General features: G+C 32.4%; 1 protein-coding gene across 4 annotated transcripts in view; it reads left to right on the top strand.

The window, feature by feature from the left end:
- EPHA7 (EPH receptor A7) overlaps nt 1-24637 on the top strand; it is a 179652-nt gene that overhangs the window by 125011 nt on the left and 30004 nt on the right. For all 4 annotated transcript variants that reach the window (XM_009205682.4, XM_009205684.3, XM_009205683.4 and 1 more), the window contains exon 6: nt 22329-22453. In XM_009205682.4, the coding sequence (XP_009203946.2) occupies nt 22329-22453 (125 nt within the window). The remainder of the gene's footprint in view (nt 1-22328; nt 22454-24637) is intronic.

Here is a 24637-nt window from a genome sequence, read left to right as displayed (position 1 = left end):
GGCCATGTAATATGCAAGGTTTTATATAGAAAACTACAAAAAAATTTCAAATGGCATTAAGAAGGCCTCAAAATACAGAAAGGCATAAAATATTTATTGCTTGGAAGTATTAATATTTTAATTATATAAAGCCTCCTTAAATTAATTTATTAATTAAATATGAGTATTGTACAACTTCCAATAGGAAGTAGTATGTTTGTGTATGTCTGCTGAATTAAATGGAAGATCAAAAATGGCGAGGAATAGCTAAAATTATTTTGAGGAAAAAGTTATGGGTATGTATTATAAAGCCATGAAATTCAGAAAATACATTGTCAGCCTAAAGATAAGTAACATAAATAGGACAGAAATCTCAAACAATGGAAAGATAGATAATAGAGGTGACAAAAATAGATAATACATAATAAATAAAATCAGTTCCATAGATTAAGGACAATTATGTAGGGAAAATAAACACTTTCAAAGAAAATATAGACTATCTTAATGACCTTTGATTAGAGAAGGAATTCCAGAAAACCCAATCCATAAAGAAAATCTTGATAAAATTGACTATAAAAATAAAAATATAAGACACACAGCACAAGAAAATGTCATATATATTTGTGATATGTATTTAAGTATAATTAGATATTTAAAGAAATATCTAGTACATATTTATTTAAAAAGAAAACCACAAAACACTAAGACAGAGAGAAACAATCTAATCAAATGTGTGAAACTGAAGGAAAAAGAATGTCTAGTAAATACACAAAATTACAGAAACTACCAAAATGGAGAGCAATGAAAAATTACTTAAAACATAATTAAGAAGTGTAAAATATTAAGTAAAAATATAGCAGCATATTAAAGGTCATCCCAAACACACACAAAAAATGGAAAATTTCATAAATTTCTGGTTGAACTGCAGATATGTAAATCTGATTAGAAGTAATGTAGCAATATTTATCAAACTGGAAATTATCTTACTACTGAAATTCTAGTGTACACATTCACAAAAAGTTCAAAATGGTTGATCTCTCTCTCTCTCCCCATTCTGCCTCCTTGTTGCTCTCTCCCTTCCTCCTTTCCTCTTTCTCTTTATCTCTTTCTCTCTCCATTTTCTTCTTCCCCCCTTCTCCCTCAGTTTCAAAAAGTAAACACGCTGTATGATTTGGAAATTTTTCTCAGGAAAAGTCAATGCAAAACTTTTCAATATTAATATCTGAGAAGACCATTAAACAAGCCAATCTGGTTTTAACATAACTGTTGCATATTTCAGATACATTCAGTAAAATATATACAAGCAAAGAAAAAGTACTGATTTTATTCTACTTTCTATAGCCCTCCAACATTTTGACTTACCAATGCCATATGTGAATCTATATCTATTAATGTATGCATTGAAAAAGTTGGATTTAAGCTGAGCATGTAAAAATAATAAACAGAGGTATATTAGTTAATTTTGAGAGCTGGCAAGTTATAATTAATACAACCATAGGTTTGTATGATTATACATATTATACTTATATATTCTTTGAAATAAGCAACATTTAACTACCAATTTATGACATTGTTCTATTTGCTAAAAAGAAAAACTCGACATATAGACTATTTTTTCTTCTTAAAAAATGTGTTAAGGATCATTCCCCTTAATAAAAATCAAGGTAGTTACCCATCAAAGAATATATTTCTCCAGTAAATATTCTTCCTCAGGTTTAGTGTATCAGTAGTTATATATAAATCAACTTTTTCAAACATCAGAATAGACATTTTAACCATAATTGTCATGGGACTTAAATTTAGACTACCTTGTCACATCATCCCTGATACACTGCCCATTTAAGGGCAAGTTCTTTTATTACATGAAAAAGAATTTATTTTAGTATATTCCATTCAGAGTCCATAGTTAAAACCCAGGTTATGTTGTCATCTTCACATTCAAAATCATAGTGTATTAAGACTTTTTCCACAGCTAACATCCTTGAGGTTGACATCTTCTTGTGACTGAGTAGATAGCAGCAAGAAATTCAATTACAGCAAGCCAACTCTGTCATTGCACCTGTCTGCTTGCACGGGAAATGATTTGTAAATTGGGCTTTATCTTTCCCGTCCCATAAATCTCCTGTCCATAATTGACACTTGTCAGCATAGATGAATAGTGGGAGAAAGAAAACAGAAAGTAAATGAGTAGCCCACCTGGGAAAAATGATGTCTTGTTGCCTTTGGGAGTCATTTACAAACAGCAGTACCTGCGGGCCAGTTTTTATCCACAAGCAGGTTGCAAACATTTTACTATTGAAAAATACAATGCCAGGGCTGAATCATAACAAAGACAAGACAAAGGAACCGTAATTAACACATAACATTTTTCCGGAGAATGTAAACGTGTCTTCCAAGGAAATTGAAGCTTTTCCTTAGTATTTGTGATGCTCATTTATTGCTGCTGCACATTTGTAAGTATCGGGTTAGCATCTGACCTGTCAAAATGCATTCATGAAGCAAGCATTTTGCTTGTCTTGGGAGTTGATATTGTCACTTGTTACACAACTCAACATCAGTTCAAAGTTGTTTGATACCAGTGTCGACAGATTGGTTTTAAAAAGACATAAGAATGACGATATTTTCTTTCAAATGTCAAAGAAAGAAACAGGGGATTTCATAACGATGATCTTGGGAGCAAGCACTAACCATAAAAACATGACAGATAAACCTTCATATCTAATTTTTCTAAATGTCTTATTTGACTTCACATTCCTGTCTGAAGCTTATTGCATATTACAAAATGTTTGTATTTTAAAACCAAAGGAAAATATTTCAGAATTCATTAATAATCTTTTAATACTAAACTACCTAAATATTCTGAAACATAATTCTTAAATTATCACTAAAATTTGATGTTTTAAATTTTAAAAATACCTAAATAAGATGAAATGATAGATTGAATATTTTACAAACTAAATTATGAATAACAAAAAATTATATATATATATGGGTTTACATAGTCTTTTCTACATATTACCTGATTTTTAATAATCTAATTCTTAAATGTGTATAATTTTGTCAATATTTTTTAAAATCTTTAACTTAATATTAGAAAAAAGAATTTATCATTATTTTTGAATTGTACAAGGCCTCAAACTATTTCTCATCTCCATAATTTACTAATATCTTCTAACTTAACACCTTTCTTACCCTCTTTGCTCCCACAGATCAGCATGAATATAAAGAGTTTATACCTTCTCCAAAATGAGCAAAAACGATTAGAAATGGAGCACTTGAGAGGAGCGTAGATTTATCTTGAATACCTCTTATCACCTGTAGTTCAATGGGTTGTTTGCCTTTCTCTCTAGTATTTACAGAAGTTGTAAACATTATGTTATATGTATACTACAAAATGAAAAGTTATCTGATGATGTTAAGTTACTTCTCTGTAGGTTATTGTTAGTGTAAAGTAACATATTTATTTATTATCTACTTTCATATACTGAGCTTGTAAAAACAGTTGGAAATTTCTTGTATATTGATCTAAAGCAATAAGTATTAATAGCATAATACAGTAGTATTCCATAACCTTTTATCTGCGTCAGCTTTGTCATGTGGCAACTTAACTGAATAACACCCCCCGCAAAAACACAACTTTTCAATACAAATAAGAGTGCTGCATTTCTACCTGTCTTTTCTTAGGTCATCAGTTTTCCAATAACAACTATATCTGCTATTGTTTTTCTCATTGGTATCAACAGTTTGGACAGAGATATTTAAAATACTAGGGTAAAATTAAAATATTAGATAGCATTGAAAATAGAGATGTGAATACTTTTGTATTTATGACTGCATTTACCAAGTCATGTTCACCATTGATATGCAAAATAAAAATAAATAATAACAAAACTAATAAGTAATAAAAATAACTAATAACTAACAAGGGAAGGGAGAGCATTTAGCAACTTGGACAAAATGACACAACTAATAAGTGACAGAGCTGTGATTGTGCCTTTTCTTGCATGACTTCAAATCTTGTGAAGGAGTGTAGGGAGTGTCTTCAGTAATATACTTTCTGTTTACTGTAATTAACTATGTATGCTTATGAGACAGTACCCAATCATATGTTATTGTTTAATTCCAAGTATGAGAAGTAAAATTTATGTTGATTTGAAAATATTTTTCTAACTTTGGGATATAATGGAATTATATTCTATGTGTGTTACATACCTTGAATATTTTGACATATATGTGTATGTTGCTAAGAGTTCTTTTGCACCTTGTCTGAGGAGTAATGTACAGTTTTGCAAACAAATCATTGGGAAGCAACTAACAATAGTTTTTGTTTTTTGTACCCATAACCTGGTAATCTGGTTCCAGAAAAGTATTTTTTGTCTATTGTTTAGTGATGGGAGAGTAATCAATTTTGCAGCTTTTGTCAAATATTGTATTTGCCTGTGTGATTAGATGCTTAAGGATACTTCTTTTTGATCTTTGACAAAAAAAAAAAAAAAACTGTAAAAGCCCTAGAACTCTGTTAAATTCAAAAGTTCTTATTTTAAAAGATTGCATAAGGAACCTTGCATTCAAAATAAATTTTTTAGTAAGTAGAAACTGTAGAGAGTGTGCCTTTTATTTATCATTGATATGTAGGACTTTATAAACAAAATATGTTACACAATTGCTTTTGTTTGCCATCCAAGACAGTTTAGGACAGAAATCAGGGATGTATTCATAAGGGGATTTTCAGAGATGGATGCTACTGAACAAATTTTATTACTATCAAAATATAAAATTTACTCATTTTAAAGAAAAATTCAGCATTTCTTGGTCAGTGATTTGCAAATATTAAGTGAACATCTACAGAGTAGTGTTTGCAACATAAACTATTGGGATATATTTCAATGCTGTATTCATTGTTTGCAGCTGTATTTTTTGTTTGTTTTATGACGATGGTGATGAAATGCAGAATCCGATTTATATTAACTATTAGATATAATTGCCTTTTAATGAATCATTTATGTGACTTTTTTCTGGGCCTCAAATCTTAAAATGCTAGAACACTGGGCATTTGGAGGCACCTCACTATTGTTTAGTGAGAAGTCCTGTAATGGAACGTATTCATGCCCTGTGTTGCTTCACATCTCAGGAAGCAAACATTGCTGCCAAGTCTTGGTTATAGTTTGTATATAATCTAATGGTTTAAGCAAAAGAGATCTAAAGCTGAATAATTAACCTAAATCTAAAATTAAAGGAGAGAGAAAGGAAAGAAGAGAGAAATTATTTCTATTTCAGAGGAAGATTTTAGATAATTGAAAGTTATCAGACTTCTAGGGACTAATTCCAGTCTCTCTGAATTAGACCTGGCAAATTGCTAAGAGTTGAAGAAAATTCCGATGTCATTTTGTATGTATTACCTATCATTGAATGGAGAGCTGAAACCTTATCAATCTTGTACAATTATTGTATATAGAATTCATTTTTAGAGAATATGAGCCAATACAATTTCCATGACTGCATTATATTAAATGAGAAATATTTTCAAGAAGGTACAAGTCATTTGTTACATAATACTTTTCTGTAGTTATCATATTATGGAATTCACTAGTCAGAGAATTACCAAAATATGTTTGTCATAGATTGCTTTTGACTATAAATATGAAGACCTTTTTATATAAAAATCATTACATATGTGTATATTTATGCACATATACATATATGACAAGTTTAAAAGGAAACTCTTGGCTTAGATACTATAAATAAAGAACTATAACCATTTTGTTACATGGAAAATTACAATAAATATTAAGAAGATGAGTGTTGTGTATAAAATAGAGTGTGTATCAGTTTAGACAAAAATTTTTCTTTAATAGTTTGTTATATTTTGCTTTTCCATCCAAAACGATTTTAAAACCAAGGGAATATAGAAACTAAAATCCTTCACCGTGATGACCATTTAAATGAAAATTCAGGGAATTGACGCTATCATTTTGATGGGCTTTGTTTTATTAGTAAGTGTGTTATATATAACAAACGATTTTATATGTCCTAATTCAATCTCCAAATTCCTGTTTAGTCATTCAGACAAAATGTAATGAGATAACTTGGTTGCATTTGTTTAAAATAAGGTAAACCCTGAGATTACTTTTAGCAAAATTATTCTACATGCTTTTTTTTTGGGATGGAGTCTCGCACTGTCACCCAGGCTCCAGTGCAGTGAGCGATCTCGGCTCACTACTAGCTGCGCCTCCCGAGTTCAAGCCATTCTCCTGCCTCAATCTCCGGAGTAGTTGGGAGTTGGGACTACAGGCACGCGCCACCACGCCCAGCTAAATTTTTGTGTGTGTGTTTTTAGTAGAGATGGGGTTTCACCATGTTAGCCAGGATCTACATACTTTTAAAAGCTATCAATTCATAAGCTATGAATTAATAGTTTTAATTAATTGTTACCAAAATTTATCTTAGTGATATATTAAAAATTATCAAAAAAATTATTGTTGACTTTCAAGTTGTTATTCTAACGTATATGGTATCACTAATTTGCTTCTCTTTCTCTCATTTGAGAGTTAATGACGTTTCCTTCTTAGAGAATTGCAATATACTAGTTTTTTCCCTCTTAGAGAATTGCAATTGCAAGCACTAGTTAAAAATATAAAGTCTGATCTTGAGGTGTGTGTACAATATTACAAAGTTTTATAAGATATTTTAGTACTTTAATTTGAGCAAATAAATAACCTAGAACCTATATGGGGGGAAAAAAAAAGCTTCCTGTCCAAGAGGGAAATTTTAGATAATTGATAGTTGTTATTCATTCATTTAAACAGAATTTAATATACGTCTAAAGTTGCATGCTGTGATAAATAATGGAAACATATTGGTTAGCAAAACCAAATGTGGGCCCCCCACCACTTTATGGTACTTACAGTCTAGTGGGGAGAACAAATAGTCATCAAATAATCATACAAACACATGCCAGTTTTCAGCTGTAAAGTGTTACGAAAAGATACTTCCTAATTCCACGAGAACACATAAGAGATGGATTATACTCAGAGAAGTTAGGAAAGTCACTTTAAGAAAAGAACAGTCAGAATGACATCTTAACTTGGTGTGAAAAGCAGCTGGGCACAGCCAAGCAACAGAAAAGAGTATAAAGGTGCACAAAATGAGGGGAGATTTATGCATGGTGAGGCTGGAAAAATACATGGGACTCAGACAGTACATGGTAATGATTTTGTTTCTTATTCTAAAAGTCATGCAAAATGAAATATTTTAAACAGTTTTTATTAGGTATAATTTGCATATGATAAAATTCACCCAGTTCAAATGTATAATTCAGTGATTTTAATAAATTTACTGGATTGTGCAAGCATCACCACAATCCAGTATTAGAACATTTCCATTACCCCATAAGATCCCTTCTGCCCATTTACATTTATTCCCATTCTCACCCCTAGACCTAGGCAACTACGAAACTGCTTTGTGTCTGTCTAAAATTGTCTTTTCTAGACATTTCATGTAAGTAGGATCATATAATGTAGTTCTGATACATCTGGCTTCTTTCACCTAGCCTAATTTTTTGAGGTACTTTTGTGTTGTACTATATATAATACAATACAAATCCATTTGTATTGAGCAATTCTATTTATTTGTATGTATTCCACCTTATTTGTTCACTAGTTTATGAACCTTTAGTTTGTTTCTACTTTGGAGCTATATGAATAATATTGCTGTGAACATGCACATTTAAATCTTTGTGTGGACCTACGTTTTCATTTCTTGCAGGTAGATAACTAAGAGTGGAATTGCTAGGTCATATGGTAACTTTATATTTAACTCTTTTAAAAAAAACTGCTTTTACATAGTGACTGCACCACTTTGCATTTCTACCAACAACATATAAAGAATTCTATTCTTTTCACATTCTTGCCAACACTTGTTATTATCTAGATTTTTAAAAATTATAGTCATTCTAGTTGGGTGTCAAGTGATATCTTACTGTAGGTTTAATTTGTATTTCCCTAATGACTAACGATGAACATCTTTTCATATGGCCTTGAAGAAATTCGACTGTTGCTTGAGTAGAAGGGGCTTGCAAAGGAAACAAAGTGGTAGCTAAATGATGAGAACACATGGACACACAGAGGGGACAACACACACTGGGGCCTTTCAGAGGGTGGAGGTTGGGAGGAGGGAGAGGATCAGGAAAAATAACTAATGAGTACTAGGCTTAATACCTGAGTGATGAAATAATCTGCACAACAAACCCCCATGAAACGACTTTACCTATATAACAAACCTGCACATGTACCCTTGAACTAAAAATAAAAGTTAAAAAAAAGAGAGAATCAACCAGATAGGAGAAAAATTAGAAGAGAATGTGCCACAAAAGCCAAGGAGAAAAGGACAGAGAGATTAAAAATATTCATGCTACTGAGAATCCAAGAAAGGTAGAGATTGAGAAAAGCACTTCAGTGTGGGTAATCTTATCAATAACTCATTTAATGGAATGAGAGGGACTGAAACCAGACTAAAGAAGGTTGAAACATGAAAGGAGTTGAGAAATGGAGAAAAATAATATGGACTTTTTTTTTTTAATATTTGGCTATACAGTGAAGAAAAGAGATTCTCCAGCAGACGGAAAGGGTTATAGGCTTGAGAAACAATTTTATTGTCGTGGGAGAGTTTACACAAAATCTTTCAGGAAGAATCCAGTAGACAGGAAGACACTGGTTTATATAAAAGAGAGAAGGTAATTTGTAGTGTCACACCATTATTCATTTGTTTAGCATATACTAAGTACCAAAAATATGCATGGTGGAGTACTCCTTGTTAGTACTGTGAATCAATTTCAGACTTTTTCAAATAAACATTTCTCAATTATAAAATAGCAAAATTAAATGTTATTGAAAGTCTTTTAAAAAGGACTATGTTGGCCGGGCGCGGTGGCTCAAGCCTGTAATCCCAGCACTCGAGGTCAGGACATCGAGACCATCCTGGCTAACACGGTGAAACCCCGTCTCTACTAAAAAACACAAAAAAACGAGCCGGGCGAGGTGGCGGGCGCCTGTAGTCCCAGCTACTCGCTACTCGGGAGGCTGAGGCAGGAGAATGGCGTAAACCCGAGAGGCGGAGCTTGCAGTGAGCTGAGATCTGACCACTGCACTCCAGCCTGGGCAACAGAGCGAGACTCCGTCTCAAAAAAAAAAAAAAAAAGTGCTATATTCATGCTAATTAACATGTTATACATGCCATCTAGTAAATGACTTCTCTCACTGGAAATATGTTTAAATCACCTGATGTGACTGTTTCAGACACAACCTATTGCCCTGTTCAGAGTCTCTACAGCTGTCTGGTCCTGCAGGGAAAAGCCTCACCTGAAAACTCCCAGATACAAGCAAAAAATATTTTTCTCACCTGCTGCCTCTTAAACCTGACAAATGAAGGTTTAATGCTATCATATATAGTCTTCCAAGCCCTAGTTTAAAAACTATTATTTTTATCCATGATCTGGTGCCTTCACTTAGGAAATCTGAATCAATTCGTTTGGTTCTTTCTGTTCTATATTCAGAAAAGAAATTAATTGGGGAGGAGGGAGAATCAAGTTAAGTGTGTGATCTCCCTCTCCTCTGCTACTGGGATGATGAAGGTGACAGACACTGCTAGTTTACTCCCTAATATCTTCTTTCTTCTTATTTACCATATTTTTTTAGTGCAGTAGTACAGCCAGATTCCATTTTAAAAATCCATTTCCCAGCCTAGGGAATGAGATGCAAACAGAAGATTTCCAGAGCTTGCGGGAAACTGTGGCTTTCCGAGTTGAGGTGCTGAGCATTCGCACTGCCTTTTCCTTCTCCACGCCTGCAATATAGATGTCATAGGTGTCGCAGCAGCAGCCAAAGGGGAAGGGCCATGAGAATCATCTGTACAGCCTTGAACAAATGAATAATACATAGTAGATGCCCATCTGTAGAATACATTTGTTTGTGTGTAGGGTGTGTGTGTTTGTATGCATGTGTAAGGAAAAACAACAATCAAATTACTAGTTTTTTGAGTTTTCTTACTTGCAGCCAAACAGACGCTAAGTCAGACAAAGGAAAACTTTTTCTGAAAAGGGCCAGGTAATAAATATTTCACGTTCTGCAGGTCATGTTTTCTGTGTTAGAATTCCTCAGCACTCACATTTTAGCACAGAAGCAGCCAGAGGGAATATGTAAAAAAAAAAGTGCGCTGTGATCCAATGAAACTGTATTTACAAAACAGGTGGCTAGCCAGATATGGCCCATGGGCCCCAGACCCCAGCTCTAACTGAAAAAAGATGAAAGTCAGTACATAATCTACTTTATGTTTATGTTCTAGTTAGTTTTTGAGTTTGTTCTTTCTTGCTGGCTGGAGACTATTTAGGAATAAAGCCTGGGCTTCATGTGTCAAGAGAAGGAGAGAGGCAGACAACAAGCAAAAGTTTCTGTCCTTGGCTAAGATGTATCAGAATATGGAGAGAATTCAGGGAGATCTTAATTCCTGTAATTGAAGCAACCGCATCAGTAGTAATAGCAAACACATTTTATTCATTGTCTTGGTTTTCCTCTTTTGCATAGTAATTAATATTAAAACAGAATTGTTTTCAATTCCTTATCTGTGCAAATTTACAATAGTTTAAGAACCTTCTGGGTCAAATACATGTTTGCTGGCTGGCCTAGCAATCTGCTATTTGTGATATTATGTCTGTGTTAAACAAACTCCAAATTACAAACAACGAAATTACAAATTAACTTTTGGAACCAAACTTATTCATAAATTGGTAACTCTCACTCTGTATAACTATTCATTATAAGCCAGATCTTCCCAGTGCATAAAAGTGATTCTTGGGTATTAATTAGCTGTGTTAATTTTCTCTTGGTAATAAAATATTATATAGTGAATTAATGCTGCTTTGTAAAACAAACCAGAAAATACTAAACTTAAGTGCTTAGTTTGTAGCAGATTCTTGCAATAAAGTGGTAAATCTTGACTAATATTGAGAACTTTCTGTTAAGCAATATGAATTTCTTAAGTTTATGCACTTTTGAGATAAAATGTATTCAGAGTACCTGGAGCAATTGAGATGATAACTTTTTTAATTGTACATTTTTTAAAATTATACTTTAAGTTCTGGGATATATGTGCAGAATGTGCAGGTTTGTTACAAAGGTATACACATGCCATGGCGGTTTGCTGTACCCATCCACCCATCATCTACATTAGGTATTTCTCCTAATGCTATCCCCCCCCAGCCCCCCACCCCCAACAGGCCCCGGTGTGTGATGTTCCCCTCCCTGTGTCCATGTGTTCTCATTGTTCAACTCCCACTTATGAGTGAGAACATGAAGTGTTTGTTTTCTGTTCTTGTGTTAGTTTTCTGAGAATGATGGTTTCCAGTGTCATCCATGTCCCTGCAAAGGACAAGAACCTATCCTTTTTTATGGCTTCATAGTATTCCATGGTGTATATATACCACATTTTCTTTATCTTGTCTATCGTTGATGTTGATGGGCATTTGGGTTGGTTCCATGACTTTGGTATTGTGGACAGCGCCACAATAAAAATACGTGTGCATGTGTCTTTACAAATGAGATAGTATTAAGTCTCAGGCCACTTGCATTTTCCTTCCTTTTCACTTCCGTCTCCCCCTGCTCCTGCTCCTCTTTCTTATTCTCATTCTTCCTCCTTTCTTTCCTGTTTCTTTTCTTCTTCCCCTTCTAGGATAATCCACTTTACAGATCATCACTCTGAGGAACACCAGAGTGATGATTTTGAAAAATAAATAAATAAATGAACAAAGCCACTAACAAGGAAGAATTCTGCAAAAACTAACATTGTTAAATCATGTTTAAGAAAGTCAATTGGTATTTGATACATGCGGGTTTTAGGCTTAGAAAAAATACAGTCAAAAACAATCCATACTATATAGAAGGAAAAAAGGAGAGAAAGAAAATGAAAAGATAGAATAAAATAGAAAAAAATATGGTACTGATAGCAGCCAAAATATAATGAAATTGGTCATTCTCTTCAGCCATTATTGAGAACTTTGGGATGGAGTAAATTAATGGTATAGTATGGAACTATCAAACATTTTCACTGTATGTATTATGTTTTGTATTGTATCAGCTTAAATGAATATCACTTTATGAATAGATGTACCTTCAATTATATTTTATGTAATATAGTGATTTTCAAAACTTTTAAATGTATTTATAGTAATTTCTAGATGCCTATTATGTATCTTTATTTTCCTTTATCCATATGCACATACACATGTGAAACAAAGGTTTTATGAAACTATATTACTATCTGCAATGAACTCAATTTTTATTCTAATTTATTTGTAAAAACTTTGGTTGTAATCCATTCATTGTGTTCACAATAATGAAAAATGCTGGTGTGATGGAAAAGTATTTGGGAAATTATAAACACAGTGTAGTCACCTATTAAGCACACAGTGTTCGTAACGCAAGTTTTATTTAAATGGATAAATAGGATTTATTATGAATGGGTATGATTAACAGAATATAAAATATGTGCCTTCAAGACAAATCTCATATTCCCTTTTTCTTCAATTTCCTTCTCATGGACCCTGTTCTTAATAAACAAATTATATGTTGTTTAAATACATTATTTACTGTTTCTTAAAAGTAAACCAAGTCTGTGAATTTCCAGAGTATTATTATGTCCATGACAATGTTATAAACATTGTGTACATATTTTGGAAAAGGAACTAATAAGCTTACTTAAGCACATAGTGACATATATAAATATATGTAAAATTGTATGTATTACATAAAATTATTTGTACATTTTGTGAAATATATAATAAATAAATTTACCTTATCTAAATGAAGGATTACACTGATGTGCATGTTGTAAGGAAATACAGTTATAGTACGTCAAATTTAAAATCATTTACCTGTGTAATAGAGAAATCCATATTGTAGAATTTAAATATCGCTATGAAAATTTAAAGATATCCAGAGCTTGACATTTAGACTAAGTTATTATGTCAAAAATTGTCAACTGGTATTATAATATTTTTCGATTGGAATACTATATATTTCTCTCTTTATTTAAAAAAAGTTCTGAGGTCAAAGAAAATGTGCACAACTGAAAATGTTACTCTGATGACCTGCAAGGGAGGTCATTAACTAATGTGTGTGTGTGCGCGTGTGTGTGTGTGTATAGACATATATACACATATTCTACTTAAAGGTTTATTGTTAAAGGAGTCTAGTTGTGGGCCATAGCTGTCCCATACTTCCTGATAAATCATTTCTATGATTATTCCGTCATTAAAGCTAAGCCACAGTTATGTAGTTGACCTTATAGAGTACCCTTTGGCTACAAATTCATGGAAAATTAGAGATGGAGCCAGTTTACCGACTGTAAAAGTACGAAAGTAGTTTAAAACAAATAATTCAAAATATTAGTTTCCTCACCAATCAAAATAGAAATTACTTAATCTGTGTATTTCTCCTTCTCAATATATTTTATAACAATTTGAAAAGAGTGTGTGTTGTTGGTCTTCATCTCATTTTGGTAGTTATTTCATTTTCTTACAATGATGTATCCCTTCTAAGTGACTTAACACTGATGTACTTTTCTAGCTAGTTCATGCATATAAAACAGAGTATACATTATACAAATGGATTATTTACTGAAATGGCTATTTTATAAACCTTACCAATGTAAGATTTCAAAATCTAACATTGCCAGCATTTATTATGGAGAGTGCTAGTATCCCCCCTTAGAATAGCAATTTATGTTCCTGCCAAAGATTTAAAGGAATTATTCTCAATCTCAGCTGTCTGTCAGCTTTATCTAGGCAGTTTTTGAAAAATACGAACGCCTGAATCTGATATTAGAATGAGCGTATTCTGGAAGGTGTCCCAGGTATCAGTAATTTTAATACAAACAAAGTCAGCATAGAATAATAATACATTTTTGGGGAAATTCTTACCATGTGCTAGGAATGATTTTAAGTATTTAACATTTATTTATATATTTAATTTCCATAACCCAATTCTATCTATGATGTAAGTATTCTGATTATCCTTATTTTAAAGCTGAGAAAACTGAGACACAGAGAGGTTCAATTTTCTGCTCAAGATCACACAGCAAATAAGCCAGGGGCTAGCCCTCTGGCCCATGCTCTTCATTCCTATGCTCTACTGCTTCTCTAGGTTTTCTACCTTTAAGGAGCATCAGAATAGCTGAGGAGATAGACAGGTGTAACATAATTGAATGACACATTGTGTAGCCACTCTTACCAACAGAAAACAAAATCTGTATTAGCTGAAGCAGAGGAAGAATGATTCAAGAAGTTGTTACTTACGGGTTGAGGCCACTAGACAGAAAAATATGTGCCCAATCTTGAAACTGAGTTTGTTACTATGTAATTGATACAAAGTTATCACTTGCAGATTATAGATGCAATGCCAAAAGTATTGATAAGCTGTTTAAGTGCATGGCTATATACCAATCAAATGCTGAATTACAGATGGGGTCGACAACAGGGAAATATTCTGTGTGTTTTGCTCTTTAATGCCTCTAAGGAATATGTTGGCACTTGATTTATATTTCATCTATGTTACGATATTTAGTTTTGCATTTAGATTGTTTGTGCGCATTCACGTTCTAACTTGTCTTCTGGTTTTAAATCTGGAAGGTAGAAACTGAGACATCATCATCTTTACAATTCGTACAACTCCTTATACTATAATCAGTCATGAGAAATTTTATGTTGAAGGTATGAGCGAAAGGAGTTTTCATCAGAAATCTGTAAAAATATTATAGTAATCTTACCTTTTGGGCATTTTAGTGTTACAGTGAAGGATATTTAAGACTAATGCTAGCATACTTTTAAAAGTCACTCTTACTCAAAATGCCAGCATATGACAGATAAGTAGTTAGCACCAGAAAGAAAATGATCAAGGAAGCTGCAAAGAAAAAGAAATGCTTCTTTCATCAAGAAATCTTACTAAGAAAAAAATGTCAGCTGAGCTACAAAAAAGTGCTTACTGATGTAGTTGATGTACATCTGACACAAGTTCCTCTCACACACCAACAACTTGCAGCTGCGTTTTGAGTAGCCAGCCTGCACTTTGAGTGGCACTGCTCTAGAATATTTTAAATAATAATAACTAAATAAAGTGCTCATTTTCTTTTCTAAAGCAAAACCTCTAAAGGAGTTTTCACAATGGCCACATTTTGCCTATTCAGTCCGTGTAACTTTGCCTACCTCTTTTCACCTGTGGGCACTAGCCTACTTTGAAATATTTTACTCTCCTTATAGGATTAACTAATTAGATACCAGTTTACCAGCAGTTTCATTGGATCATAATGAGTAAGAAAAAGAGGTGGGAAAGGACCATGCTTATTGATAAGTGTCTGGTCAAATAAATCATGGCGCATATGTATAATGGAATACAACAGAGCTGATAAAAGAGTGATGCAGATCTATATGTGTTAAATGATATGTTATAAAATACAGCATAAATCAAAAAATACCATTCATGTAAAAAATGCACATATTTGTGTTAACCTAGATGATTTCTGGAAGGATACCAAATAAATTGCTAAGAGTGATTGCTTCAGCGAGAAGTACCTTAGTTACATGGGGATGGGTTGGGAGGGAGTGTCAATTTTCACGCTTTAGTATTTTTGAATTTTGTAGCATATACACGCATTTTCCATTTAAAAAAAAATCTCTGCTCAGCTTAATCTCTTCTAGTATCTGCAGCTTCTGAGACTGCTACTGCCTACTAAGCAGATCCCTATGGGTCTTTTGATCCTTATATTCTCAAAACCTAATGTCGTGGCACATCATTGATTCTCAATAAATATTAAACGAATGAATGACTGCTTAGCTTTCCTCTTGCTAGTTTCTGCTCTCAGGAAGTGTCGGAGCCTAGAATTTTGCAGTATAGTTGAAAAATACTTGGGAATTAGGGCTTAAAAATATGGATTAAATAAAAATATGCCTCTTTCTGAGATGACGCTACTTAATTTTTAATGCTCAACTTCTTCACACACATACACACACACACACACAGAGAGCAAGAAAAACAGTATTTACCTCATAGGGCTTTAGAAGGAAAGAAATCTCTCTCTCTCTCTCTCTCTCTCTCTCTCTCTCTGTCTAATGTTGCAAATTCTAAGGAACTATAAAAATCCACAATGCCTTGCATATAGGAAATGCCAAAAAAGTATTTGTTGAATAGAACTAAACCAGTAAAAAGACAGTATTACTTGTTGATTGAAAAGATAGAGAGCATGTGTCTTACTATCAGGAACTCCTTAACCATTCTAAATTGTCATGTTAGGTCATTATTGAGCTATTCCTTTGTAAGACTGGTATCAGTAGGACAGCCAGTTTGGGGAATTTGCCTAATTTATACCTACTGTGTTCAATATTTTATATTTTTTACATTAAGAGAAATTCTATTAAAATTAAAATGTATGAAGAGTTACACATTAACCTTTCAACAGTTGACATTTTAGTCAGTACTTTAGCAGATATTAGGAGGAGTCCTAGTATGTGTTTAGCATCAATGACCAACAGTAGCTCTTCTCCACAACCGGATGCCCCTTATAGCCTTTTCCTTATAGGTTTTCATGAGAAGTGCTAACTTCTGTAATAATTAATTAAATGTCGAAACAATTGGTTGCCAATTATCTGGTGATTAAAAAAAGAAAACTTTATTCTCAAAAAGATGTATTGTCAGATCATTTTTACAATCGCTGCTTTAAAGAACAGAATTGTTCCTGGTTGATCAGATTGTGAAGTGGTGACTTTTGTAGTTCTTATTTTGTATTTTATTACTCTACTGAAGATATATTGATGTATAACTCACATGTATACCTGACTGGGGCCCCTATGCAGGATGCTTTTATTTTCCTACTTTTTCAGCTCAACATCATATTTTTTTTCAGAACTTTCAAACCTTATTTCTTAGTCAAGTTGTCTTTTTAGTAACTGTTTCTTGAATTTATTTAGAAATTCATTCTGTTATATATCTTATTATATTGTATATTTTACATTTTGAAAATCATTATCCTAATTGGTATGTTAAGTAGATAGCAATGTAAATAACATAATTTAATTTTGAAAAAACATCATTCCTCTTCCACCAATTTTTTCAAACACTTACTATAGAATGAAAATTTATGTTGGTTTTAACTACAGATCATGCTTCTTTCCAGTCAAAGATAATTTGACAGACGTCTGTCACAAAAGAATAGCTCATAATTGCTACAGGTTCAATTACCTTTAGTTCCTGTACCTATTTTTTAGCTAAAATTGTGTATCTATCATTCTTAATATTATTAGTGCCCCTGTTTTTCCACAGCCAAGAAATTGAAATTTTGTGAAATTATGTGTTTAACATTTTATACATATATCTACATACCCTAGAAACAGAATTGCTATGTTACATGATAGACTGCACTGCATGTATAACTATGGCCAAGGATTTCGTTATTTAAGCAAATTTGTATGTATTTTTATGTTTTTCCTATAGTGCAAAAATGAACACCTGTGGGGAAGAGTGAGAAAGCTAAAAGTTGAATATTTTTAAATACTAGGCTCATAGTAACACATACATTTGTTATTTCGAGGATTGCTAAAAATGAATTTCTTACTGATAATGTGTAATAGCAAAAGTGTTCCATGAAAGAGCATCATTCTACTATTAGCAGGTTTTCCTTTGACTGTATTCCAAAGATGTCTTTATTTTTCCTTTTTGTATTTACCCAATGGATTTCTAACAAATTTCAGTGGATTTAAAAACTTGATATATTTGATGAAAGGTCATTTTATGCTTGACCCATCTTACCTTATTGTATAGTTTAAAAATACAGATATATTTTTCCATCTCATTCTTTGTTTAAATTCAGTTAGAAACATGTAAGTGTAGAAAAAATAAATGGTATAAATAACTGACTTTTTAAATCCAAAATGAAATTCATTATCTCGGTTAAGTCATTTTCTATGAAACATTGTATTTTGGGTCTTAAGGTCAATATTCCTTGATTCCATGCTGTTTCAACATATAATTTAATATCACATTATTTAAATATGCAATCACTAGCCTGTTTTCATAATTTCATAAAAATTTCAGTAGGTCTGATTTTTTTCTTACTATATGTATTCATTTTCTATCGCTGCCATAATAGATTACCACAAACACTGAACAATTTAAAACACTCATTTATTATCTCACAGTTCTGTAGGTCACAAATCTGGGCACAGCAAGGTTCAACTACTAGCCTCACAGGCTGAAATCAAGTTATCAGCTGGTCTTGGCTCTTACTTGAAAACTCTGGGGAAGATCTACTTCCAAGCTCATTCCTGTTGTTGGAAGAATTCAAATCCTTTGCTCTGATAGGACTGAATTACTGATTTCTGTGCCGGTCAGTCAGGGCCAGTTTCATCCTAAAAGCTACCCCATATCTTTTCATGTTTCTCTGAGGTCCCCTCCAGCAATGTCAAGTTGGTTCCTCCCACAGTTGAAATTTCCCTGACTTCCGCAGCATTTCTGTTTGCTCTTAAGGGCCCATATGACTAGATAGTGCCCACTGGGAAGAATCCAGGATAATCTCTTCATTTTAAGGTCTGTAACCTTAATAACATTTGCAGTACCCTTTTTGCCATGGAATTTACATATTTACCTGTTTCAGAGATTAAGGTATAGACATCTTTGTGGGGTCACTCTGCCTACTATTCTGTGCTTTAAAATTGTCTTTTTCCCTACTTCATGCTAAGAAATTTTCATTTACAAATAGTTAAGCTTAACAGGTTGGCAGGGGGTAGAGGGAGGCAGTACATAGACCTTATGAATAAATTCTATTCTGTAATTTAAATACGTGTTTTGTAATTGGATTTTAGTTGGAAATTGATTAAGATCAAAGATCACATATGAGTGCTTGATACTCAAAATCTGTAAAATGCTGATTGGTTCAGGTCTGAACATAAACCCGCCATTCTTGTTACTGATTATTTTTCAATTTAAAGCCTTATACTAACAAACCCATTCCACAAATTTACTTTTCTGCCTGTCATTAGACTTTTGCTTTACTCATTCATCAAATTTATCAATTTTGTTTTCATGCTGTTGAGATTTACCACTTTGAACTCTGGAAGCAAATTTTGAATTTCCTAAGGTCTTCTGTCATTGTCATCTGTGAAAATTCCAAATACAATTAATAATTTTCTTCATGACTTAGTCTGTTTTATATTTTATTTATTTGTAATATCTTGTATCCCTGATAAGACTTGAAGATCTTTAAGGGCAAAGGAAGTTCCATCTTTCAGTTGAGTTTAATTTTTATATTTGAATATTTCTAGAAACTCTAGTAAAAATGAATGTGTTAATTTTTTGTTAGAAATCCTACTAAAAATTTATGTCAAAAAGCTGTTTTATATACAGTATGTGTTTACCTATGTCTTTCAATTCAGGAACTTCATTATTTTTGTTGGTTACTATTTACTATCTTCACATAATTCCAATTACAACATATCTAATTTCACTTTGATAAGTATAACAATTATAATTTAAATGTTATAACACTGAATTGGTTCTTAAAGCATGTAATTAATTTGTATATTCATCTGTATATTGTCATTTGTATATTTCATTTGTATAGTTCATTTGTATATTGTTATTTTCTTTTAAGAAATGAACTTTAGATGGTAGTTAACTGAATATTTTGGTGTAAGAGTGAGCACATTGTTAGTGAGATTGTTACAATATCATTAATTTAGTAAATCAAATATATTATCCATAGAAATCATTGTTTTAAGATTAACATACCTTATGCCACTTTAATTTTACTTTAACATATAACTTTATCTGAAAATAATTACCTTGTTAGAATCTAGCTAGGCTAGAGATGTTTTTGGTTATAAGCTGTATATCCTGTGAGTTGTGTATCCTTTATACCTAAGATATTGAAGCTCGGGGAACATATAATCACGTTTTCTGTACCAAATGTTGTATTTGAAGGACATAAGACAGAGAGAGATTTTTCCTGTCATGCAGTTTATCCATTCTCAAGGGCCATGTGCTAGTGCTTCCGTTTCTGACCCTCTTAAAATGTGTGACTTGATATAGTATCAGCAAGGGATACAAGAAAAAAAGAAAGAAATATAGAAGAATTCAGGAGTATATTCACTTACAGATATGGCTCCTGTGCAAAAGGGAAAATACGTTGAGGCATACTTCACTGTCAGCACTGTGATATGAGTTTCAAAATATTATATATTTCAAGTATTTTTAGCAGCTTTTCTTTTTCAGTCTCCAATTGCTGTGATTTTATAGGTAAAAATTATTTTCCAGGGTGAAATAATGAATGTAATTTTAGTATATAACTTGCAAAAATCATCTCGTTTTATATTTAGATCTGTTTCAATGTATCAGAAACTTAGGGTAGATTTATAACCCAAATCTTTTCCATAACTTGAAGAATTCAGAGTCTCCTGCCTCTTTTATCATACCAAGCAAAGTGATAGTTAGGGATAGAAACTAAGCAAAATGTCTTAGTGTTTGACTTATACTGAAAATCACAGTAGGCTATGGGTGTTATTTGAAAGAAACCTAGAGATTTACACATACGATCTCTCTAACCTATTTCTAGCTAACTTATTTTCCAATGGCACACATAAATTGTAAACCCTATCAGAGACCAGCAGCACTCCTGGGTAACTCAGTGTGTTAACGATTGCAGTATACTCACCTGTGCTGCAGTCTATTGTTTTTACTAGTTAAAATGTAAATTTTTGCATGATTTTTTAAAGTAAGTTATACTATTAGAGATTATTTGTCAAGTAGAATCTCATGTCACAATTAGTTGGAGTTGGATTCCTAAGGCCATGGCCTAAGGAAGCAGCCTCTTGAACGTTGCAGTCTGCTGAGTTATGCTAAGCATGTTCTGGGTACAGAGACGTGTCACTTTAGAGATAAGTTCTTGTTTACTGCATATGTTCAGGTTTCAAAAGTTGTGACAAAAATAAGATTTCTTATTAGACATTAGCTTCGTTGAACACATAGCAGAAATGCATTTAGACTGTAAACAGTTTGTTGAGTACTTCAGCTACATCGCCTTCAAGGGAAAGTTGTCCCACTTAAACTGCCCTCGTTACGCTTTTGTTAGTAATCTGGGAGGAAATGAGAGTCATGCATCTTCCATGTCCTTCCTTCAAAATTGCCAAGCCGGAAAGAAGTGAAAAATGTGTTTTATAGACATTGATACAAGAAAATATTAGGTAGAAGAAACAAAATAAAGCCAAAGGGATAAACATCGGAAGGTTGCTTAAACGGCTTGGTCCCATATAATTGCTTTTCTGTCAGCAGGATTATTAACAATTTCAGACATCAGAAAATTAAATTAACAGCCTGAAAATATTTTACAGAATGAGATAGAGCATGATACATGAAACATAATGACCCCACTGAAATTCAGCCAAGCCAGAGCAGCTACTCATTTAGACAGAGTAGACAACTAGTTAATCATCACTGAGCAAATTAGACAGAGCAAATTAGTTTGCTACATTCCACAGACTTAGCTACCAAAAAGAGTATATGTCACTAATTAGAATGAAAGAACTCTAAGCATATTATTATCTGTATAGAAAGAGAAAGCAAGATTGTAGCTTTGAATTGCTCCTTTCAAAGCTTGAAACCTAGGTTACGTAGGTATAAATTACACATGCAAGAGTCCATGTGTATGTATGTGTGTTCATGCACATATTTTAAGTAGCAGGCAGCCTTTACATTTTCTTGCATCTTGACCTAATAAAGTCTAAAGATGTTTTCCAAAGTTGTTTGGAATTCTTTGGGAGTATACACACACCAAGTGAAACATGAGAACATTTTTAAAAATATGATCCCTTTCACTGAAGATCAAAGTAGCCATTTCATACACTTTTTCTTGCATAATATTAAATTATTTTTTCTTTTAAAAAGTGTATTGCTGTTGCATGTGAAATAAATATTTGGACTTAGTTTATCACTGGAGATTAATCTGAAATCATATTTTCTAGCCTTAATTAGCATTCATTTGCTTAATTGTCATTCTCAGCCCCATCATTTCCATTTTTCACTAACTTGAACAATGCTATCTTCTGCTGTTTGCACTTTAATTTAAATTTCTATTAAGGTTTATGAACAGTAATAAGGTCCTGTTTGAATATTCATTAGCTTCTGAATTGTGAGCTATGAAAAGGTGCTTTCTTTTACCTTAATGAAACTGGCACAGCATGGGACTGATCAGTTGTGACATTTGATTTGAGGCATCCAGTGAATTTTCTCATTGTTTATTGACACATCTTGTCCAAACAGCTCCCTCGCAAGTGAGCGGAGTAATGAAGGAGAGAGTGCTGCAGCGGAGTGTCGAGCTTTCCTGGCAGGAACCAGAGCATCCCAATGGAGTCATCACAGAATATGAAATCAAGTATTACGAGAAAGTAAGTGCTAAGAGCAACTGAAATGTACAATGTGCTGTGTGTCTCATGTCATCCTACTGTATTGTAGACTAAAGTTGGTCATTATGCCAACAATTTGGAGCTACTTCAAACTTCATAGTTAATTTTAGCCATTTATAATAACCATCTCTGTGAATCTCTGGCTCATTACTATAACTGTGATTTCTGTGTATTAAGTTTCTGTGTTACACAAGTGAAAGTGTCCCATTTGTAGCATATGTATTTATTTATATATTCAGTTTTTGATATCGTAATAATTAGATGTAGGATATTTTAGTACCACAGAAACCACACAGCCCAATGCATTTTGAAAAAAATTTTCTTTAGTATGTCTGTTTGGGACCTTAATGATTTGTTTAATTTATGTGGTTTCAGTGATGATAATGACTTCAAATAGTTTAGTAATTTGAAATAATACTTTGTATAATAAAGATATAGTTCTTCAGACTTACAAATCAGATGATGTATTTCACTCCTTTAAATTCCTCCTGAAGTTTATTTTATATGTGTTTTAATAATCATGTATGGTACTTATTTACACCTCTCCTTCCAGGAAAAATAGTATGGCTAAAACCTAAGTGCTGCCTTTTTAATCTCCCTATAATGACTAAATTTTAGTAACTAGTGATGTATTTGAGTATATGAGTGTATTTATTTCTGTTTCATTTGGAAAGAGAGAGAAAAATGTTTATATGAACCATGTTCACAGATTATGATTTAAAACTCCACCTCACAGAAAGATTTGAAACGTGGAAACCATTGCTATTACAAACAGTAATAATAATAAGTGTTACTATTTTTGGCTTACCTGAGTTACCTGAAGTGCTATAATACACATAATCATTTTAACTGTTTAGACAATACAATTAGAAAATTGGGAGCTTAAAGCTTTGAGAAAACTTTGGGGATGAGTTGACATGACTAAATAAATTGAAATGTATATAGTACATTGGCAATAGATACCTTTGTTTTTTTGAAGAAAAATTAGTTTAAAATATGATTTTGTTTTAATGTTCAGATTAAGTTTAAAATATTTTTGCTTGTTACTTACATTATGAATTCATGACTTCATAGCTAAGGTTGCATTTTATGTGCTTCATTTCTCATCCCACCAAATGTGTTTTAGAGGGGATAATTGTTTTTAACGCTGGTTTTAGTATATCTGGTTTCCCATGAGAGCTAACAGTTATAGTCCCTGATGAAATTGCATCAAATTTCAAAAGCGATGAAACAAATAGGTGGTAAGAGTAAAGTTTCTCACAATATAAATCTGAAATATTTTGCAAATGTTTTCTCTAGAATAAATCTGTTCAAATCATGTTTTTTGGCCTTACAGAAAAAGTATCTACATTCGCTAAATTTGCGTATTAGGCAACTAAAAGACAATAATAGCATTGTATTGTATTATATTGTAATGTATATGTACACATGCGTGATGTTTGTGTCACCTGAGTTATGCCTAGGTCTTTCGTTTGCAATAAATATATGTAATACAAACTATCATTTTTATAAATGATTGTAATGAGGACAATCACAGATCAGTTTGAGTAAATCAAGCTTAAGTATATATTTATTTACACTTTTGCAAATCTCACTGTGAAGGCAACTCAAACAACTAGATAGACATTTTAAGATTTCAATGAAGAATTTTATTGCCAGATAAAGTTGAACACATGAATTTATTATAGACCAAGTAAAAACTCTCTAAAATTGTATATTTTGAAGTATAATTTTTACAGCTTTTATTCATAAATAGCTTGTGAGAATCATATGAAGGACGATTTAAATTTTTATTTATTTAAATATTGTTTTGATGGAGTTTTTATATGCTTGAGTTTTTACATTTATTTCCTTCTTAATCTTATTGTATATGCACATAAAATGTGATGATAGGATAAAAATTGTTAATAAACATAAAACTATTATTTTAGTAAACTCTGCATCAGTTTTTATATCTGAAATATGAAAAAAAGAAATAAATCATGTTTAAAATATTCTCAAGCCATAAATCATATATATGTAAAATTTAATATTTATAATTTTACTTTAAAAATATTTCATTAAATACTGTTTTGCAGAAGTGGTTTATTCTGTGAGAAATTCAGGGTTGTTTTTAAAAAATTGGCATGTCAATATAGTGGTAGTGTTAACTGAATTTCTTGATTT

The sequence above is a fragment of the Papio anubis genome, chromosome 6 (assembly GCF_008728515.1).
Source record: "Papio anubis isolate 15944 chromosome 6, Panubis1.0, whole genome shotgun sequence".
NCBI classification, from domain to species: Eukaryota; Metazoa; Chordata; class Mammalia; order Primates; family Cercopithecidae; genus Papio; species Papio anubis.
The sequence above is the reverse complement of the archived record's forward strand: the minus strand, read 5'-3'. Positions and strand labels throughout refer to the sequence as shown.